This window comes from Lytechinus pictus, chromosome 7, assembly GCF_037042905.1.
Source record: "Lytechinus pictus isolate F3 Inbred chromosome 7, Lp3.0, whole genome shotgun sequence".
NCBI classification, from domain to species: domain Eukaryota; kingdom Metazoa; phylum Echinodermata; class Echinoidea; order Temnopleuroida; family Toxopneustidae; genus Lytechinus; species Lytechinus pictus.
Genome location: NC_087251.1, coordinates 10,842,010 through 10,861,545, shown reverse-complemented (window position 1 = coordinate 10,861,545; position 19,536 = coordinate 10,842,010). Strand labels below are relative to the sequence as shown.

Below are 19,536 nucleotides of genomic sequence, written 5' to 3'. Positions count from 1 at the left end.
CAAAGGAAAATTTGATAATGTAGGTACACTGTACAAAACAAAACCAAATGGTAGGATGTACATCAACCCGCATGACACAAAAACAGTTTTGTAGTGAGTGAAATGTAGTTAATTGGGAGTGGGTAACTTATGTAAATTCAGTAATCATACAACAATAATAATAATAATAGTAATAAATGATAATGATGATGATGATAATAATAATAACAATAATGATAATACTGCTACTAATAATGATAATAATAATAGAAATAATATCAATAATAATAATAAATATAATAAAGATAATAATAAAAATAATAAAGATAATAATAATAATAATAATGCCTTATGTTTTATTACAATGAAAGCAACTTGCTTTACCAGAGCTCAAACTATGCTCTGCAATAGTGCCGCATGATTTCTCTGGATATGACAAAGATAATGACAACAAAGTCAACAATACCGGTTATAACAATTAGAAAAGTAACAAGATGCAACATGATTGGTTAAATTACAAAATTGATGCTCTTGTGCTGCATTACTATGTGAAATTATATTGAAAATATCATAAAATAATCATCTGATCAAAATCATTATTTTTACCATTCTTACTTCGCTTTATGAAGTCATTATCATTTGAGACCGTTTCAATTTTTATAACTAAAAATAGAGACCAGAAGGTCCCACATTTAGGAGGCAGCAGACAAAATGATTTCATGATATTTACCCTGTACAATTAAAAGACCATTAAAAGTGGGAATGCAGTGCACTTTAAGGTGCTACAGCACAAGGAATTTGTGGAGAGTGCATTTGGATAACACAACTGAAATCACATATGATGTCTGCTACTAACATTAAAAATTCAAGCCTGGTCATTTTTTGTTTTATTTTTATTTTGCATAGTGGGAAATTTGTTAAGCTTCCTCCAAATTTCTATGGATCACAAGGAAGAAGTGACATCATAATGTGGGTTGGAGTAAGCACATCAAAATCTCACCAGAGTTTTCTCTTTGAAAAGGGCGCTTATATCATGGTATCTCAATTTTATGCACTATGAATTAAGTGATGAATCCAAAATGCAGTTATTTGTATTAGGCTAATTTGTATCCACTTTGTCTACTAGCTGATGGTCAATTTCTATGATTATAAACACCATTGTAGTCATACCCAATTGGTCTACAATTAAATTTATCTAATTCTGTTCGGTCCAGCAGGCAGCAATCACTCTGTCTAATACTCATTTTGTCTTCTTGTAATTTTGCATTTAGTCACATAAAAACTTGGTTCATAAACAGTTCACCTAATCATAGAATAAATGGTGTTAGACCAAGCGGATATTAGACAAAACTGAAATAGCCCAACTGGCAATATAAAACCAGTTGTAGACAAACTAGGATTAGACCATGTAGGATGGTACCAATGATGAGACCAAAAGGAAAGTAGACCAAAGTAAGTGAGTGAAGACCAATTGACAATTTCCAAGATGCATAGCTGGAGATTTGCATCGAATAAAAACAACTCACTATTACTATTAGCTACATTCTTCAACAGTTATGTCCAAACCCAACATGAACATGTATTTCCATGAGTAAAGAACAAAAAACAAATTTACTTAACCTCGAGGTTAACCTCACCAAGGTTAACTTCTTAACCTCTAACTTAAGTACACCAAGCCTACAGAGAATGCCTGTGGACAAAGTACCCAAGATGAGACTAGTCAGCATCATGTCATGTGCTACAAATACCTGCAGTTAGAAGTTGCAAACTTTATTTTTGAAATCTGTAGAGTGATGAATGAGTTACCATGTTTTTTGGATGGTGTGACATTAATGGTTGAAAGTTGGCACCCAGATGTAAACAATCATACCTGCAGCTGATAAATATTTGTAAAACTCAAAATTCCTGTTTACCAACCTTATCAAAGTTTGACTTGATGACTTCATGTGTCCAAGATAAATATTAGTACCAGGCCCTTTGAGTAGACAAGATTTACAATGCAAAAATCTAAACAAAATTCATAGCAACTCCTAGATTAATGTATCCTCATTCATGATAAGAGTAAAGCGATGCAAATGTTAGATAACCAGTATGTCCTGGTGATGATCTTGGAGCTACTGCACATTTTTTTGGATATGTACCATCTCCTGTGGAGCTTTGTGACCCTGGTTCTTCAAATGAATAGTTTGCTCCAAGGTCAACTAAACGTGCACCACCTTCTGTCCTTTCCAAAGTGTCCTTGTCCGGTTTGGGGTCTCTGGCATCTGGCTTAATACAGGGTTGTCCTAGGTTTGGTAAAGTAAGGTTGATCGTTTTCACTTCATGTGTACGCATCAGACACTCTACCGTTTTGATATCAGAGAACCCAAGCTGGTCAAGTTCAAGGCATACTCGTTGCACTTGCTCAATGCACGGTGAAAAGGAGCATATCCTTCCCCCTATTGAGGTAAAAGAAAAAAAGCAGGCAAGAAAAGAATGAAGACAATTGCATGAATAAAATGACAAGTTGAAAGAGATGTGAAATTAAATATCCTAAAGCATATCCATCTACATGTATGTCAAGGAGAATAATCTCTAATTAATAAACATGTATTTACCCTTTCATATTATTCCTTTCAAACTGTCCATCAAAGTGTTTACTAGTTCTTTGTAGTCATTCTTGATTGTAAATTATGAAAAGCAATGCGCAATATGGCTAAAACAACTACATGTATGAATAACATTTCAATGTAATGCAATAAATGGTATTAACCAACTACTTTGTCAGAATAAAAGTCAAATGAAGTGAAATAAAAGAATTACTTATGAAATTGCTTTGTGTACAGTACATGTCCTTAGATAACCTGACACCTCAATACATGTCATGCTTATTTTTTCCAGTCCAAAAATCTCACTATTCATTATGTTCTAGATCAGATCATTTTGTTATTAAACAAATCCCTTAAATGAACTCCAAGAAAGTTCAGCAATGTATTAGTTTCACTGGTCCCAGACTGGAATAGTCTCCCTTTTTAAAAATATGTTTTAAAAAAGGTATTAAAAAATAAGCTAAAGACATATCCGTTTTCTCAATATTTCCTTTACATTTTTTGTAAGCACTTGGGGAGCAGAATTTAGTTTTTGTCATATTATTGAAAGCGCTTTGAGCATGTTAATGGAAAGGCACTATATAAAATATTTAATAATGCATACCTGATGATTTTAGGACCTTCTTAGCATGAGGTATGACATTCCATGGAGATGGAAGATCAAGAAATACAGCATCAGCAACATAGTCATTCTCCAACTGGAATCCATTCTTTAAAAAAAAATACATGAAGCAGTACAAGTTGTAGTGAACTGACGGACAGTGTGGAAAGGCACTCCCCAGGTATTATGTAATCAGTAGGTGATTCATACCCCCACCCTATGTCGTTACCAAGGCAATGCAGTTTCCAACACACTTCGATAATTAATCTTGCATGTCTTTACCCACAGTGAATGTTTGTGCCTAATTTCTGGAGCAATTTATGGTAAAAACTGAGGAAGAAGTTTTCCTGGGTTTTTGGCAATAAAAAGCTGTTACCTTGGCAACACAATTTTAAACACATAATTGCATGTTATTACCAGAAGACCAATGTCGGTGCCAAATTTCATGAGCACTGGCCAAAAACTGGGGAAGTAGTAAGATCCACAAATAGTTTTCCTGTTTTGGGGGCTATAATATGCAACTGTGACAACACAATATCTGACAAATGTGTAAATGTGTTTTGCACATCTTTGGCTCAAGACCTACATGTACGTGTGTGGTAAATTTCATGAGAATTGATTAAAAAGTACATAGTTGGTACTGCAAGATTTTTAGCTAATTTTCACCATATAATGTTGTTACCATGGCAATGCAATGTCTGACACACACAAAAATGTGTTCACATATCTTTACCTCAAAACCAATGTGTGAGCAAAAATTCATGAAAATTGGTTGAAAACTAATGAAATAGTTTGAACCCCAAGATTTTTACCCAATTTTTGCCGTAAAACGTCAATACCATGGCAACAAAAATTCTGACACACACAAAAAATATGTCTTGCACAAGGCCAATGTGTGTTCCAAATTCATAAAAATTGGTTGAAAATTGAGGGAGTAGTTCGAAGCACAAGATTTGCAACAGACCATCCAACCAACCATCCAAAAGAATTAGTATGTGTGAATTTTCACTAGGCATCATGATTCATGAATGATACCAATATTTTGAATAATAGTGGAAGTAAATATACATTATACACATAGAGATGTATACTAATAACGCTAGAGGGCGTACTTCGTCAAATCGCTGTGATTACGCGAAGACCGGCCGCCATTGCTCGATAGGTCTTCGCAGCCTGCCATGCGCGTACAGTACCTATGGGGCATGTACACGGATGAGCACAGAACAGGACAAATTGATGACATATGAGCGCGAAAGCAAAATTGTAAATATTGCACTGGATTAAAGTTCAAATAACAACAAAAATCTAGCAAAACTGAGGTCAAAAAGCCTATATAGGCCTATCTATAGCGCATAATAATAGGCCTATTATATACAACTATAATAAAGGCAAACGATTTACAGTCCCAATTGTTTTTGCTTTGGTAAAATTTCGATACATTAATATGACTTCTATTTTCTAATAATTTGGAAGAGATGAATATCAAAAATAACATTTAGGCCTAGGTCCTGATAAACTAATTTAATATGTCTTAATATGATTTGGTGAAATTAACCTAAGAAAATTCATAGGCCAGTGTCTGACGCATCCGAGACACTAAGGTATCAAAAAAAAAAACACGATTGTACTTTTTCAAGTATAGTTTCCTAATTACTATTATACTGATTGCTGATAATTTATTTCTTCACTTTAGATAATTGTTATAATTCATTTTCCATATAGATCTACATAAAGAAATCATACATAGAATAGGGCCTAACTCGATCCCTTCTCCCCATGTCTTACACGCTGATGTAACCAACATCACAAAAACCTGACTTTTTATTGATATTTGAAAATGATTTACGCATTGATTCAGTTAAAAATTGATGATTTAGATTTCCTTTGCTGGCAGCCATCCCATATCATATTTACTTTCTTACTTCATGTACTTGCGATCAATGTAGAAAAGTTTGTTGACAGCAAAATTTGCATATCAAATGCGCTCATGCAGTCGTACAATTTTGCAATGTACAGGAGGCCAAAGGGGGGGGGGGTTTATGCTGTTTACAGTGTTAAATTTGCCTTGCAAACATTTCAAAACTTCGGAAAGTAAACAAATCGCAATGCGCAACATAAAACAATTTCACTTTGATTTTCTGGAAAGTCTAGACTTGATTCTCCCCGGCTGAAATACTATGCTGATCGGCAGACTGACTGAAATTTTCTGTTTATCGCCGGTGTTTCTGAACCTATAGTGATTGGACCAATATTATGTGAACAAATCAAGGATATAATAATAAGGAGAGGAAGAAGGGGGAGAAGGAGAGGAGAAGAAAAGGGGCGGGATTAGGATATATAATTTGTATTATACTATAAAGAACATTATTACTACTGCAAGAGTGTATAAAACCAATAACAATATCATTAAAGAGATTAATGCAAACTTAATAAACTTATTATAATTATGAAAACGGTTGCAAAATTGTGAGTACTAAAACCAAACATAATCACTGGCGGCGGAAGCCACAAAATTTAGGGGAGTCCACCTGAAATATTGTGATGGACACAGGTAAAAAAAAATTGACAAGCAAAAAAAAAAAAAAAAGTTTATCAACAAAAAATTTAGGGAGGGGGGACCGTCCCCCCACCTCAATTTTAGGGGGGGACCTGTCCCCCCCCCCCCCGCTTCCGCCGCCTATGAACATAATTATGGAACAATAATATTGCAAAACTGACAAATACTTGGAGTAAGATATTACAAATTTGATACCTGCCTTGAAATTGTGTTAATTAACTGTGTCTGTGTCGCTTGAATAAATGAAATTTATGGCAAATATTTTTAGGCACCGGCCTGTACATAATTATAAACACGCGTTTTGAATATTCAGTTTTGTTTTTCATTTTAACAGTATAATATGAATTTGATTTTCTAGTTTTCTTCCTTTAATGTCATTGGCTGGCCTATGGACCTGAGTTTGATTATTTCCGGGGGATTATTCAGGGGTTTTTTTACAATAAGATTTCCATGGATGAACAAAATTATTATATCATGTTATAGGCCTACGGCGTCGCGGAATGATTTTGAAAGTGATGGGGTGCATAAAATCACAATCATTTATTATGTGTAATGTTCATTTTCATTTCAAGGAGGGATCCGGTCGCGCCACCTGTATTTTATTTTGATCAGTATGTTAAAGCGAATTTGCTAGGGTACCTTTGTTACTTTAATTACACACGTGTACGGCCCCCTAAAAAGCGAATAAAAAAATCTAACTTAAAGTGAACTTCTTTTTTTTCTTTTCCTCGTTCAGAGGTACTTTATTCTTCATATTCCTTTCTCATTTTAACAATTTCTTTCGAGGCACAGTGCGTGTAGAGTTACAAAACAAGTTACATATAAACATGTTATAGACATCAACAATTTAATCTAAAATGTGATAAAGATGAAATTTCTCTATAGGGTTAAAGCTCTTTGAACATTTGAATTAAATGAACATTGGATTTAAATCGCCATTTTACATTAAAAAGTATCTCTTTCTTGAACTCATACCAAATTGAATATATATTAAAAGCTCTTCCTTGCATCTTATACATGACATAAGATTTGTATATTGCATACTGTGCAAATATCATAAACAAGTTAATCAACGTAAACTTGCGATCGTGAATTTTGTATCCAATGAACAACGTCGTTTCGTTAATAGGGATTGCAATTTTAAACATAAATTGCAGAGAATTCTTTATCTTTATCCAAAAATTGGCAACAGGATTACATTCTAACATAATATGAACAAAAGTTTCTTCTGCTTCACAGAACATACAAGATGTGTCATTAGCTAATTTCCAACGACATAGATTGAATTTAAAGGGTAATAAATTGTGAAGCATTTTCAAGTTGTATTGTCGAATCTTGTTATACTTTAAATACTTTAGTTTGAAATTAAAAACATTTTGCCAATCAAAGTTTACTGGTAATTCTAATTTAGATTGCCAGTATTGTATAATGTGTGGATCGGACTTTTTTTTGGTTACAAGTAAAACATAAAAATCTTTTGATTTCATGTTCTTTAAGTTTACAATATCTCCTCCACTAATTTCAAAAAGATCTTCTGGAAGCTTTGAAGATAAGGTGTCACATTTGTCAGTCCATTCAGCTGGGACAGCTCTTTTTAGCTTTGAATATTCAAACTCGACTAAAAGTGATTTACATGCTACTATTTCAAAAATTTCTTCGGAAGGTTTCCAGGCATGATTACGTAATAATTGGTGAACATAAAAGATATTGTGGTCGGACCATCTGTTGAAATATAAAAGGTTTCTTTCAAATTTTATATGACTGTTATACCATAAAATTTCGTGTTTTATAATATTGATATTGTGATATTCAGTAAATCGTATGTCATACCAAGAGCATAATAGATCTGTATAAAAGGATGGAATTTGCTTTTTCATACATACAATTGACATATCTTTTTTCGAACAATTGAAACGGAGACACAAGGGCATCGGTCCTATCTTTGCTGTCCAAAATTTGAACAAGTACATCCATGGTTGATCATCATATTTTAAATATTTTGAAATCCATGAAAGTTTTAATGAAGATAATTTTGAATTTAAGTCTATCATCTCTAATCCTCCTTTATTGAATGAATTAATACAAACATTTCGTTTTATCTTTTCTTTTTTCGAGCCCCAAATAAATATATACATCATTTTCTCTAATTCACGTGCCAGGTTGTTTGGCACGTGTATTACAGTTGCAGGGTAAACAATTTGTGATATTATCAAAGATTTAAGTATTACTATTTTGCCATATATAGTTAAATTTCTCATTTTCCAGATGTTCATTATAGATTGAATTTTAACTAGTTTTGTATCCCAATTCATTCTTTCTTTTTTACGTTTATCTGTACCTACAAAAATACCAAGGTATTTCACTGGATCATTTGTCCATTGTATATCTCTTAAGGTTTCATCTTGAGGGAAGATGGACATTGCATGAGTTTTTGTTATATTAAGTTTAGGGCCTGCAATTTCTCCAAATTGCCTTATATCTTCTATCGCAATATTACCAGAATTAACAGAACTCACAAAAATTACTGCATCATCAGCAAGCTGTGATATTTTGATTTCTTTTTCTGAACACTGGGTTCCATTTTCTCCTGGAATAATGATTCCTTCAATATTATCGTTTTGTTTTATTTTCCTTGTCATAACATCAGCAATTAATAAAAACAGTAAGGCTGAGAGTGGGCAGCCTTGTCTTACACCTTGTTCTATTTTGAAATTTTGTGACATCCAACCGTTATTAATCACTCTTCCGGAAGCATCATTATACAAAACTTTAATCCAATTAATAAGTGAGTCCTTGAATTTCAATTTATGTAATAACTGAAATAAAAATTGATGGTTAACATTAAAGTGAACTTAGTGAAGGGAATTAAAAAGTGAAAAGTTTGAACAATAAAAAGCTATATTCTCGACATTTTTTAATCAATATTTCATTTTCGGGCCATATACATGTAGGCCTGCAGATTTTGGGGAATTTATTATGTTCCTATAAGAACAAAATTACGACGTTCACCAAATAACACAAATTTTAACATTGATGGTGTAACGGGAGGTTCACCAAGAACAACAATGAGATGCCCTTTATACTAAAATTATAATAGCGCATGTATATATATAGTAATCAAAGATCAGAACATTATACAAATTATTGTACAACTTAATATATAAAAATGATAGGCCTATATTTCATACAAATTAAAGCAAGTTACATATTGTAGGCCTATATAGAAATTACAAAATTATATCCGACATAAACATATTGGTCACGAGAACATGGAATGAAAGGACGTGATTGAAGGAAATATGCTGGGGACGATGCAGTTAAAGGTAAGGAAATCCAGAGAAGATGATTTTGGGGAATTTATTATGTTCCTATAAGAACAAAATTACGACGTTCACCAAATAACACAAATTTTAACATTGATGGTGTAACGGGAGGTTCACCAAGAACAACAATGAGATGCCCTTTATACTAAAATTATAATAGCGCATGTATATATATAGTAATCAAAGATCAGAACATTATACAAATTATTGTACAACTTAATATATAAAAATGATAGGCCTATATTTCATACAAATTAAAGCAAGTTACATATTGTAGGCCTATATAGAAATTACAAAATTATATCCGACATAAACATATTGGTCACGAGAACATGGAATGAAAGGACGTGATTGAAGGAAATATGCTGGGGACGATGCAGTTAAAGGTAAGGAAATCCAGAGAAGATGGGCTCCGGGGATGGGCTAATTCACTGTCTTTTGAATCAATTGTCAATCTTTCTATTAATGTCCGTTGTATGTTTTTAATTTTTATCTAATTATTTATATGATAGTATCAACATTGTTATCTATTAAGGGCCTATAAACGGACAGGTATAAATGCAAATTATTTAGAATTTCATCCCGAGAAATCAGGTTTAAAAATGCCAAATTAATAGCAGAATCCCCATGTAATCACTCTAATAGTTTATTGAGATGCAATTTGTCATTCATATTTTCGATTCGGATTGTAATTAGGTTGGATTCTTTTCTTCAAGAAAAAGGCCGGAGACGGCATCCCTTTTTCACAGCATTACAACGCACGAGCTATGCGTACATCCGGGTACTTTTGCAAATCGAGACCTATCGAGCAATGGCCGACCATTCTCCGCGCAATCACAAACGTTAAGTACGCGCGCCTATGGCGACTCCGCACTCTAGCGTTATTAGTATACATCTCTATGATTATACAGCACTATATAATTAAGCTCCCTGCTGAGAATGCATATGAATCAATGCACAGCATATACGTCCATGGATAACTCAAAATTACAATCTGGAAATAATGATTTACAAATATTCCTGAGCAAATACTGTAAATGTTTTTAAGTATTAAGTAGATGTAATTTCAGTAGAATCTAGATGGAGTCTAATTTCTGTATAAAGTTAATACACTGTGCCAAATTGTGGTATTTGACTTGAGAATGGTAAACTTACATGTACATGACTGTTACTCTCTACAGGTAATAAGCCTGTAGAGTTTGAGTCAGTTTAATCTGTCAGGCTGGGTTCACATAGTTCTAAGTATACGGTATACGGTATTCTCTATTCGCTATTCGCTATACGCTATACGGGCATGGCGGGTCACATAAAGGTAGCACGCGTGTCCTACTTTAATATTCAAAATGGATACTTCAGACGAAGAAGATTTGGCTCTTCTTTTAAGATTTCAAACCTGTATCAGCCTAATTGATTTTATCAATCATTCCTATTTTTGCTTTGATGACGTCATTTTTAGGGGGGAGCTTGATTCTACTCCCCCATCCCAGCTCTGTGAAATCATAGCAAAAGTGAAATAATAAATAAATCATTTTATAAACAATATTTTATTGAATGAAATCTATTTCCACATTATTATCGACTTCTTATAAGAATAATTAAGTAATTAATTAAACATGACTCAGTGATACACAACAACATAGCTCAAGTAGCCTTCGCTGCGGACCTTTTTGACCTTGTATCTTCAGTCATTTCAAGGTAAAAAAAGACGAAACGAAAAATGCAGAGCCCACATAAATCATACAGCATGTGCATGAGATAAACTCTGAAGTGCTGGATAACTTAAATATGACGGCATGTGCTAAGAAATTCCAATGAAATGAGTACCAAGAAATCATTTCATTTGAACTTACCTCATTTAACCAACGCACACAGTAAATATTATAGGGAAATTCAGAACACCACCTGTATACGCTGCACGAAAATCAAACAAGTACAATTCCCACTATACTATACTATACGCAGCTATACGGCATTTTCGTATAGTGCCCTCTCATGTGACCCGGTATTAGGAAATCCTATTGTTCGATTCAAGCTATTCGCATGCCCTCTAGAACGTGCACCTTATATACCCGAATAGTATACTTCTATGTGAACCCAGCCTCAGAGCTATAGCTGAGGATAGCAGAGCCAATGCTAGCCACACAAAATAAGCATTAAATAAGCATGTCTACTTTATGTGACAAGTTGATTTTAAAGTTTACTTATTTGAAAGGATAACCACACTACAAAAACAATGATTCACGGGTCTATTTGGTGGGTCAATGGAATCATTCATCATCCCAGTATAGCTTCTGTATGAGCTGCCAAATCAAGTATCAAGTATGCATACATGTATGTGGTGTATATTAACAAACATAATCAAACTGCATCATTCTACTGCAAAAGCGTCAGTCTTTGTAAGATTGACTTTCAATATCCAGCAATAATTTTTTTTCCTTTTTACATACATTGCATGTGTGCATAAAACACTCACTCCGTCGAATGTAAGGCTTCATCATTATCATTGAACCCTATGTAAACATGATCATTAAATGAATGGACAGCAAAACTGTGTCATCACAGCACTGTTTCGATAGCTCACTTCAATATGTAATTCAATTTTATGAAACAAAATTGCCAAGTATGAGCATGAATCCAAACATTAGCAAGCTAGAACAAAATGATGTGATGAGCTACATCTACATTTCAATCAAATAAATTACAGATTAACAGGACTTTGCTTTGCTACAGCCATTCCATGCATCTAATTTTTACTGAATTTGAAGAAAAAAAATCAATCAGTAATGCTATATCATTTTTTAATTAGCTTGCAGTGTCTGAATGGAGTAGTCAACAGATTAATTATCAGAACAAATTAATTATCACAATATTGGATTACCTGACTAACATCCCTGTGTGTTGTAGTGACGATGTGAGAAAGTCCATGTTCCTTGAACTCATCAGTGGCTAGATGTGCTCTCTGCTCATGAAATTCAAAAGTGTAGAGATGACCATCTGGGGCTATAGTTCTAGTTAGAGCATGGGAAACAGATCCACTGCCAGTTCCTATTGAAGACAAATAATTCAGAACATAAGTTTGATAAGAAGAAAGACCTATAAAATTGTGTCAATGTGTTTTAAAGGTGTAATTAAAAAAAAAAAATTTCATTTATGGGGTCAATATAGGCCTATTTACTCGTTCATGTTCCACTGAAAATTGAATTTACGAAATTTATATAGTACATGGGGGGAGCTGCTCAAATATATATCACTGTCGTGTCACAAATTACGGGGAGGGTCCAATGATCGAGTGTCTACACATCAAAATATTTTCCACTTAGCCTGATCTTAACGAATTGAAATACACACTCTAGAAAACACCGTCAACTATGCAGCTGGTTCTGAAACCCAAACAAAGCTTTATAAGATTAAGCTAAGCAATTTCTGGATCAAGATAAATATCAGATCATATATATTTCGTGGAAAGCCCCCCACCCAAAAAAAATAAAAAAATAAATAAAAAATAAATAATAATAAATAGGCCTAAAGAAAACAATAATTTTTGAAAAATCAAATTTTTTTTGTTTTAATTACCAATTTTGGTGGATCTTAATAAAAAAAATTGCTTCACTATATTCTGTCAGTTTTCTTATTTTTTATGAATCAGGGTGAACTAAAAAATCATTAAAATAACACGTTTGTGACCAAAAATACTAATTTCCATACAATTGCAATTTATTTTTTTGTATTCACCAGAGCGCTCAAAAACTTGAATTTTGGGCATATTTTTTTGTGTACGCCCTCTATTGGTGTAGAGTAATATGGCAAGAAAATTTTAATTTTTCAATCTCTGTTTTTAATTCAGAAAAAATAATTAAAAGAATCAAATTTACTCAAGACTTAAGAGCCAAGTTGGAGGCAGCGTAGCTCAGTCAGTTAGAGCGCATGGTTCGGATAAGTTCATAGCGTGAGGGGTTCGCGTCCCGCTCATGCTGAAATGCGTCTTACAAAAAATATGATGCTATAGCATTGTGTGTAAGCGTGCCTCACCACTGTATTCAGTGCAGGTGTGAATGTAGTTGGAAAACACTCTTTCCATCGGAAAGGACGCAAATGTTGGCCCCCTGTACAGGAGAGTCACAACCTATGCATGCACATTAAAACCAATATACTATTCGTCAAAGAGTAAGCCATGTTCACCCAGTGTATCGCACCTGCTGGTCCCAGCAAAATTCTGGTAAAGTCAATCTTGACGTTCATATGCCATAATAATCAATAGGTGATTGTGGGCATTAATGGAAAGACAGGACAAAATACATGTATATGATTAGCTGTAATGGAATCTGTCAAACAACCAAACATTTGTTCCAAAGAAAAAGAGAGAAAAAAGCCAAACATTGCCAACCTTATTTTGCCACACATGGAGTACTATTAAACAGAGAACAAGGTTATATTATAACCTTGTTCATTGAATGAGTGAGCAAGAACAGAATTGTCTCAATTTGATTCCTCGCACAAGTTTAAAAAAAATTTAAAAGATTATTATCTTCAAATAGATCTAGATCTATCACCTAGATCTACTGGCCAAGTTTAGAAATATTTTTCTTCCCAATTCTCATTGAAAATTTCAGATAGGGGGTGATTCCATACGTGTTGTACGGGACATTTAGAGAACATTTGACAGTTTTTTGACAAGACAAACAAAAAATATTCCAGTAACTAAAGGTGATCATCAAGTACTACCAGAGTTTTAGGAAAACAAAGACTTAACATGACTTGAATTCACATCCTGTATAATACAGATTTAAAATAGTAATGTGTCATACGGACGCAGAAAAAGTGGCTTGTTGTACTCTATAGTCTGTGAGTTGGACAGATAATTTTCATAGAAACTGAACTCAAATTGATATTAAATTACCCAAGAACAAACACATCTATGAAAGAAAGCAAAATAAACATTCATGAATTAATATAAAAGCAAATTACAATTTTCGAGAACATTGCGGCGTACGGGACACTCAAAATGTGTTGTACGGGATATCTCTAAATTGAAGCCAAACTTTCTTACTTTATGTCTCTTTGACTTCTTCAATCACTTTATTTGGCTGATGATAATGATAATCCTATCAAACTAAAGACATTCAGTATGTTAGAAACCGCTATTGGCTGAATAGACACTTGTGTGTTGAACAGGCACTTGCGTGTTGTACTGGACAGCCTGAATAAAACAATGAACTTTTTATCAATCAGAAGGGGAGCATTGCCCCTAAATTCTTCCTTTTTAATGAAAAGCCTTTTAATAAGTAGCCATTCAGGACAATATAATTAAGTAACCTCAACATATACAATCAGGAGCAATATATTATCATTTTTTTCATGATGGGAAATGTACAATGGTTCACAGCATTTTTACGAGTTAAGTTATATTTTAGTGAATTAATTGATGATTTCCAATACACTATTTAAACAATGAATGAATGAAACTGTTTGTGTAAATTATGGGGCTAAAATGTTATGATTTTTCATATAAAATGTACATATTCATGATATATGTCAAAACTGTTACTTGTAATTCCACAATTTTTTTTTCTAAAGAAATGCGATTCTACTTTTTCAAACCTTTCTGCATTTCATGAAACCATATGGTTTGTCTTATTTTCCAGATTTTTTTTTACAACTTGAAAAAAGTAAGGAGTTTCAATACTGTATATAAAACAATTAGTGATCATCAAGGGAAGTCCAAATAGATGATCCCTACATCCCTCTAAAACGGTTACTTAGGTGTTTTGTTTGATAAAAACTTTTCAATGCGTCCCCATGTCAACAGCATCTGTCGTAAAGCATCCTTTGCCCTAAGAAAAATTGGTAAAATTCGAAAATATCTCTCAAAGTCATCTACTGAAGTCCTCATTCATGCATTTATTAGTTCACTTCTTGACAGTTGCAATAGCCTGCTCCATGGAATTCCAGAAAAGAATATTTCTAAGCTGCAGAGAATACAAAACTCTGCAGCCCGTCAAGTTTCCCTCACTAAAAACATGACCATGTAACACCTACTCTTAAACAATTGCACTGGCTCCCCATTAAATTTCGTATACAATTCAAAATTCTACTCCTAACATTCAAATCTCTTCATGGACATGCTCCAAAATATCTCTCTGATTTAATAGGCATATACTCCCAGTAGGTCCCTTCGTTCTGCAAATCAAAATTTCTTAACAGTCAAAAAAGCAAAAACTAAACTTTTTGGTGATAGGTCCTTTTCAAGCTCTGCCCCACGTCTTTGGAACACTCTTCCAGCTTCCCTCCGTTGTATCCCAAATATCACTTCGTTTCGATCTAATTTAAAGACGTACCTCACGAAGAAAGCATATTCAACATAGCCCCATTTACAGTGTCCTTGATATTTTTTATTTTTTAGTAAAATGATTTCTAATTTCACTTATGTTTGTATATTTAGTATGTTCTACATTGTAAAGCGCTTTGATATGATTCCATGAAAAGCGCTATATAAGACTAAATTATTAAGTTATTATATTGATTGATATGTAAATATTTTTTTTTACATCTTATAATTTCACATTAGCATGCAAGAGGAAGTCATCTTCCAGGCTAGGATGAATCAATTATAAAGGCTTTCTTTTCATGCTCAATGCTTTGACCAGTGAAAATCACCCGTTTTGGCAGTTTGGCTGAAGAGATTCACAAAAGAATACGCCTACATGACGTCAATTAAAATGGTTAGAATCACTTATTTCATGTTCTATGGAGATAAAAAAAGTACTTTTTCAGTTCACTTTATCAATTACTTAAATTAAAATAGGCCTATTATTTATAGTTTCTGAATCCAAATCCTGCAATTAAATGCAGTATATATTGTGTGTCGTACGGGACATTGCCAAAAATAGGATCGGAAAAATCAGGGCTGCCCCTAGTATGGATCATGAAAATGTTGTAGATATTATTTGGAACCATCAATGATACATTTTCCATTGACCTGCAATATTTTCAATCTTCTTGTGCTTTGCCAATAATCATTTCAGGCAGTGTTTGTAGTAACTTTGTACTGGACTATTTAATTAGCAAAATTATTGAAAATTGAAAATTCCATTGTTTTCCCCCCAAAAAAATAGATCTGACTTCACTTTTGGTTAAAACTCATAATTTTCATAAAATTTAGGTATCATAGTAAAATATTACACTACTTATTTTTGAAGTTCTAGTGTGGAATCGCCCTTGGGATCTTACATTACAGAGAACTTATTTGGTGAGCTTTTAAAAACTTTAAATGAGTCTTTAGTTTAAAAATTAAGGGTTTTATCAAATAGGTGTATTATCTCCAGCATCGCAATTGGCCAATACGCGTCACATGACATCCAACTTTTTGTGCATTGCACGGCAGCGCAAAAGGTGCGCAACGAAAATTGACATTGCACGCTCAAGCAGACAAGTGCGGTAGAAGTCCCGGGAGAAGTCCAATAAAACTTCTGCACTGTAACTTTTTAAGAATTTGTTTGTGTTGCTATTTTATAAAACAAATAATGCACTCGCTCTATCGTGCGCAAAAGTAAATGCAGAGAATTTGAGAGAAAGCTCGGTTTCTTCAGATGGTGCACACTGGGCACTCGCTGCCAGCGGCTAGTGCAGTGTGGCACCTATCAAAAGAAACCTCACGTGCTCTGCATTTCCACTAACGCACTCGGCTGCAAGCATTATTTGTATGTTATAAGATAGTCGTGTCAATATTAGTGCACTTTCGCACCCCGAAGTCAGTTCGCAAGCTTCGTCAACAGCGAGCACCGAGGCTGAGCTAGCCAGGAGGCTCCTACAAATCATTTACTAACGTATGCTTACTCTCCATGGAGCCAGGAATTCCTTCCGATTCATCTGCACGTACCGCCAAAAAACCTGAAACTTTCGCTCCTGAGATTTGTACTCTCCTAAAAGATCTAGCCCTTAATCATTTACATGGGATACAACTTCATTTCCGACATTTCTACGCTATCGATTTCATTTTTAAACAAGAATTCATCAAAATCAAATTCATCAATGTAACGTTGGTGAACAATAGTCAATACTTAGGTCAGGAAACAAGATAGCGGCATAAACATCGGGCAAGTCTCCTCCATCTTTTTGCAATATTTTTCTAATTTTTTAATGAATTCTTGTTTAAAAATGAATTTGATAGCGGAGAAATGAAGTTGTAACTTATAAAGTTATATCCCGATTTAGTTTTTTTTTACATGATTTAGGCGTAGGCTTATAATTAGAAGTAGAAATCTCGAGTCGGGGGCAAAAGTTTCAGTTTTTGACGGTACGTGCAGATGAATGGGAAGGAATTCCTGGCTCCATGGAGGGTAAGCATACGTTACTTAGTAAATGATCTTTACTCTTTAGGAGCCTCCTGGCTAGGGCTGAGCTGAGCTGAGTGAACTCCGGGCTGGGGTGCGAAAGTGCACTACCGCCAATGACTGATTATGAATCTAAATATTGGCGAAATAACGACGAATAGATCTACCTGCTTCAACCACAATACTGCCTGGTTTCAGTTCTAACTCGATCGTCAATAAACTGATATCTGGAAAATACAACACTTGAGTTCTATGAGGAAGATTTTCAGTCCATAACTCTGGAGTAGGATGAAGCACGTAAACCCATCCTTTTCCACCGACAGTCGATAATTTCGACCCGTAACGTTTCCCGATGATTTCAGAGTGGCGCAGGGCTCCGTACTTGGTTTGAGTTGTGCACCCAAAAACCATTTTTAGCGGCATCATCGAATCATGTCCAAGAAAAATTATCACTGTGTCATTAGGGCGAACCTTTTCCTCGTATCCTACAAAACTCATGATGATCGACTAACTACCAAATGACTTAGTTTGATAAGTTTTATTTTCAAAGACAAAGACAAGGTAGTCAGGCCCAGGGCTCAGGCTGCCGCAGTGCATTGGCTACATCCAGCTGCGCACACGTGTTATCCGTTAATGTATGGATCACCGATGGAGGGGAGGCCAGGGGGCACTAGCGTCATACGGGGGGGGGGGGGGGGCAGTCTGCCCCCCTGACGAGCCACAACCCATGCAAAGGACGTATCCATGCCCCCCTGACGAGCTTGAAAGACCTTTTTTGCCCCCCTGACGAGCTTGAAGACCTTTATTGCCCCCCTGACGAGCTTGAAGACCTTTTTTTTTTTTTCTGGTACTAAATCCTTTTATATTTGTGATTTAAGACCTTTTTTTTTTTTTTTTTGCTTGTCAATTTTTTTGGCTGACGGTTTTGCCCCCCCCCTGTGGAAAATCCTAGGTACGCCACTGCCAGGGGGGAAGGGTGAAGGGGATTCGATCGTACTGTTAGCTCCATATATGGTTCGATGATTATCCAGGTCCATGCAATTCAATTCTGTTATTTTATACTGGTACCTTGATGTACATGTATGAAGTTATTTGTCAGTTTATGATTTCATAAGTATTTCATTGTTGTTTATAAATGTTGAAGTCACTAAAAAGCAAATAAAAAATACAGGTTTTTACCTATTGGATTTGGAAATTAGGAGAGTACAGAGGCCAACTTACACCAAATATTTTTCCCCTGCTTTTGACAATTTTAATTCCCTTTTCATTGTTAAGAGCATGTCATCCACCTTGTAGTCATTTTTACATTGTGGAGGGCCTGTTTGCTAACTGCACCAATGACAGATTTTGTGACACTATTAGGGTCAATAAATTTGTATAAACCGTGCAGTTTAACAGAAGGTTAACCATCTCAAGATATTTTGAAATCACAAGGCCCTTATATTGCTAAAATTGAATAGAGTAGTTATCAGTTATTCGGTATTAGCAATATGCCGGAGTACATTGTTCAGATCATGGGTCAAGGTCAAAGGTCATTTCAGATCACTTAACTTTATATAAAATCAAGAAATTTGTGTGGAATGGTTTTATTGAATCAGAATATAAAATTTAACATGAACTTAATAATGTATTTAAAAGTCAAGATCAACCGAGGTCAATGAATTCTGTTTTTTGTTATCAAATATATTAGGCCCTATTTTGTTCTCTGAAAAAAAATATATTCCATGAAGTTTGCATAGTCCTATAGGAGCCTCCACTGGCGTAAATCCGTGTTGATGGGTGGGGGGATGACTGAAATATTTTGGCTTTTTTTTTTGCAATCATGTTTTTAGATATGCAAGGAATTGTCATTAGTGATATGTCCACAGTGGCGTACGGTGGGTCACGGCATTGGGGAGGGGGGCACCAGCAAAATGTTTGAATCACTGAGTGAGCGCGCTCAGTTGCCAGTTATACTGACCTAATAGAGACATTTTCTGGACAATGTCATTAAACGGATATGCATCTCCCTGATCAAATAATGCGAGCGCGAAGCGCGAGCTGATTTTTTTTAATATTCACACCTAAAAAGAGACATTATTGTCAAATTTGTGTAATCATGATAGGTACCTGTCTCGCTAAACAATACGAGCGCGAAGCGCGAGCTGAAGTTTTCGTA

General features: G+C 34.6%; 1 protein-coding gene across 1 annotated transcript; it reads right to left on the bottom strand.

Moving 5' to 3' along the window:
- Positions 1-297: 297 nt before the first annotated feature.
- LOC129264979 (tRNA (adenine(58)-N(1))-methyltransferase catalytic subunit TRMT61A-like) lies at positions 298-18,017 on the bottom strand. Its single transcript, XM_054902953.2, has 4 exons — positions 17,546-18,017; positions 11,927-12,093; positions 3,172-3,277; positions 298-2,417 (listed from the first exon to the last, which is right to left on the bottom strand). Exons 1-4 carry the CDS (start codon positions 17,874-17,876, stop codon positions 2,026-2,028), a joined length of 996 nt encoding a protein of 331 aa, XP_054758928.1. The 5' UTR covers positions 17,877-18,017; the 3' UTR covers positions 298-2,025.
- Between the last annotated feature and the right edge of the window lie 1,519 nt (positions 18,018-19,536).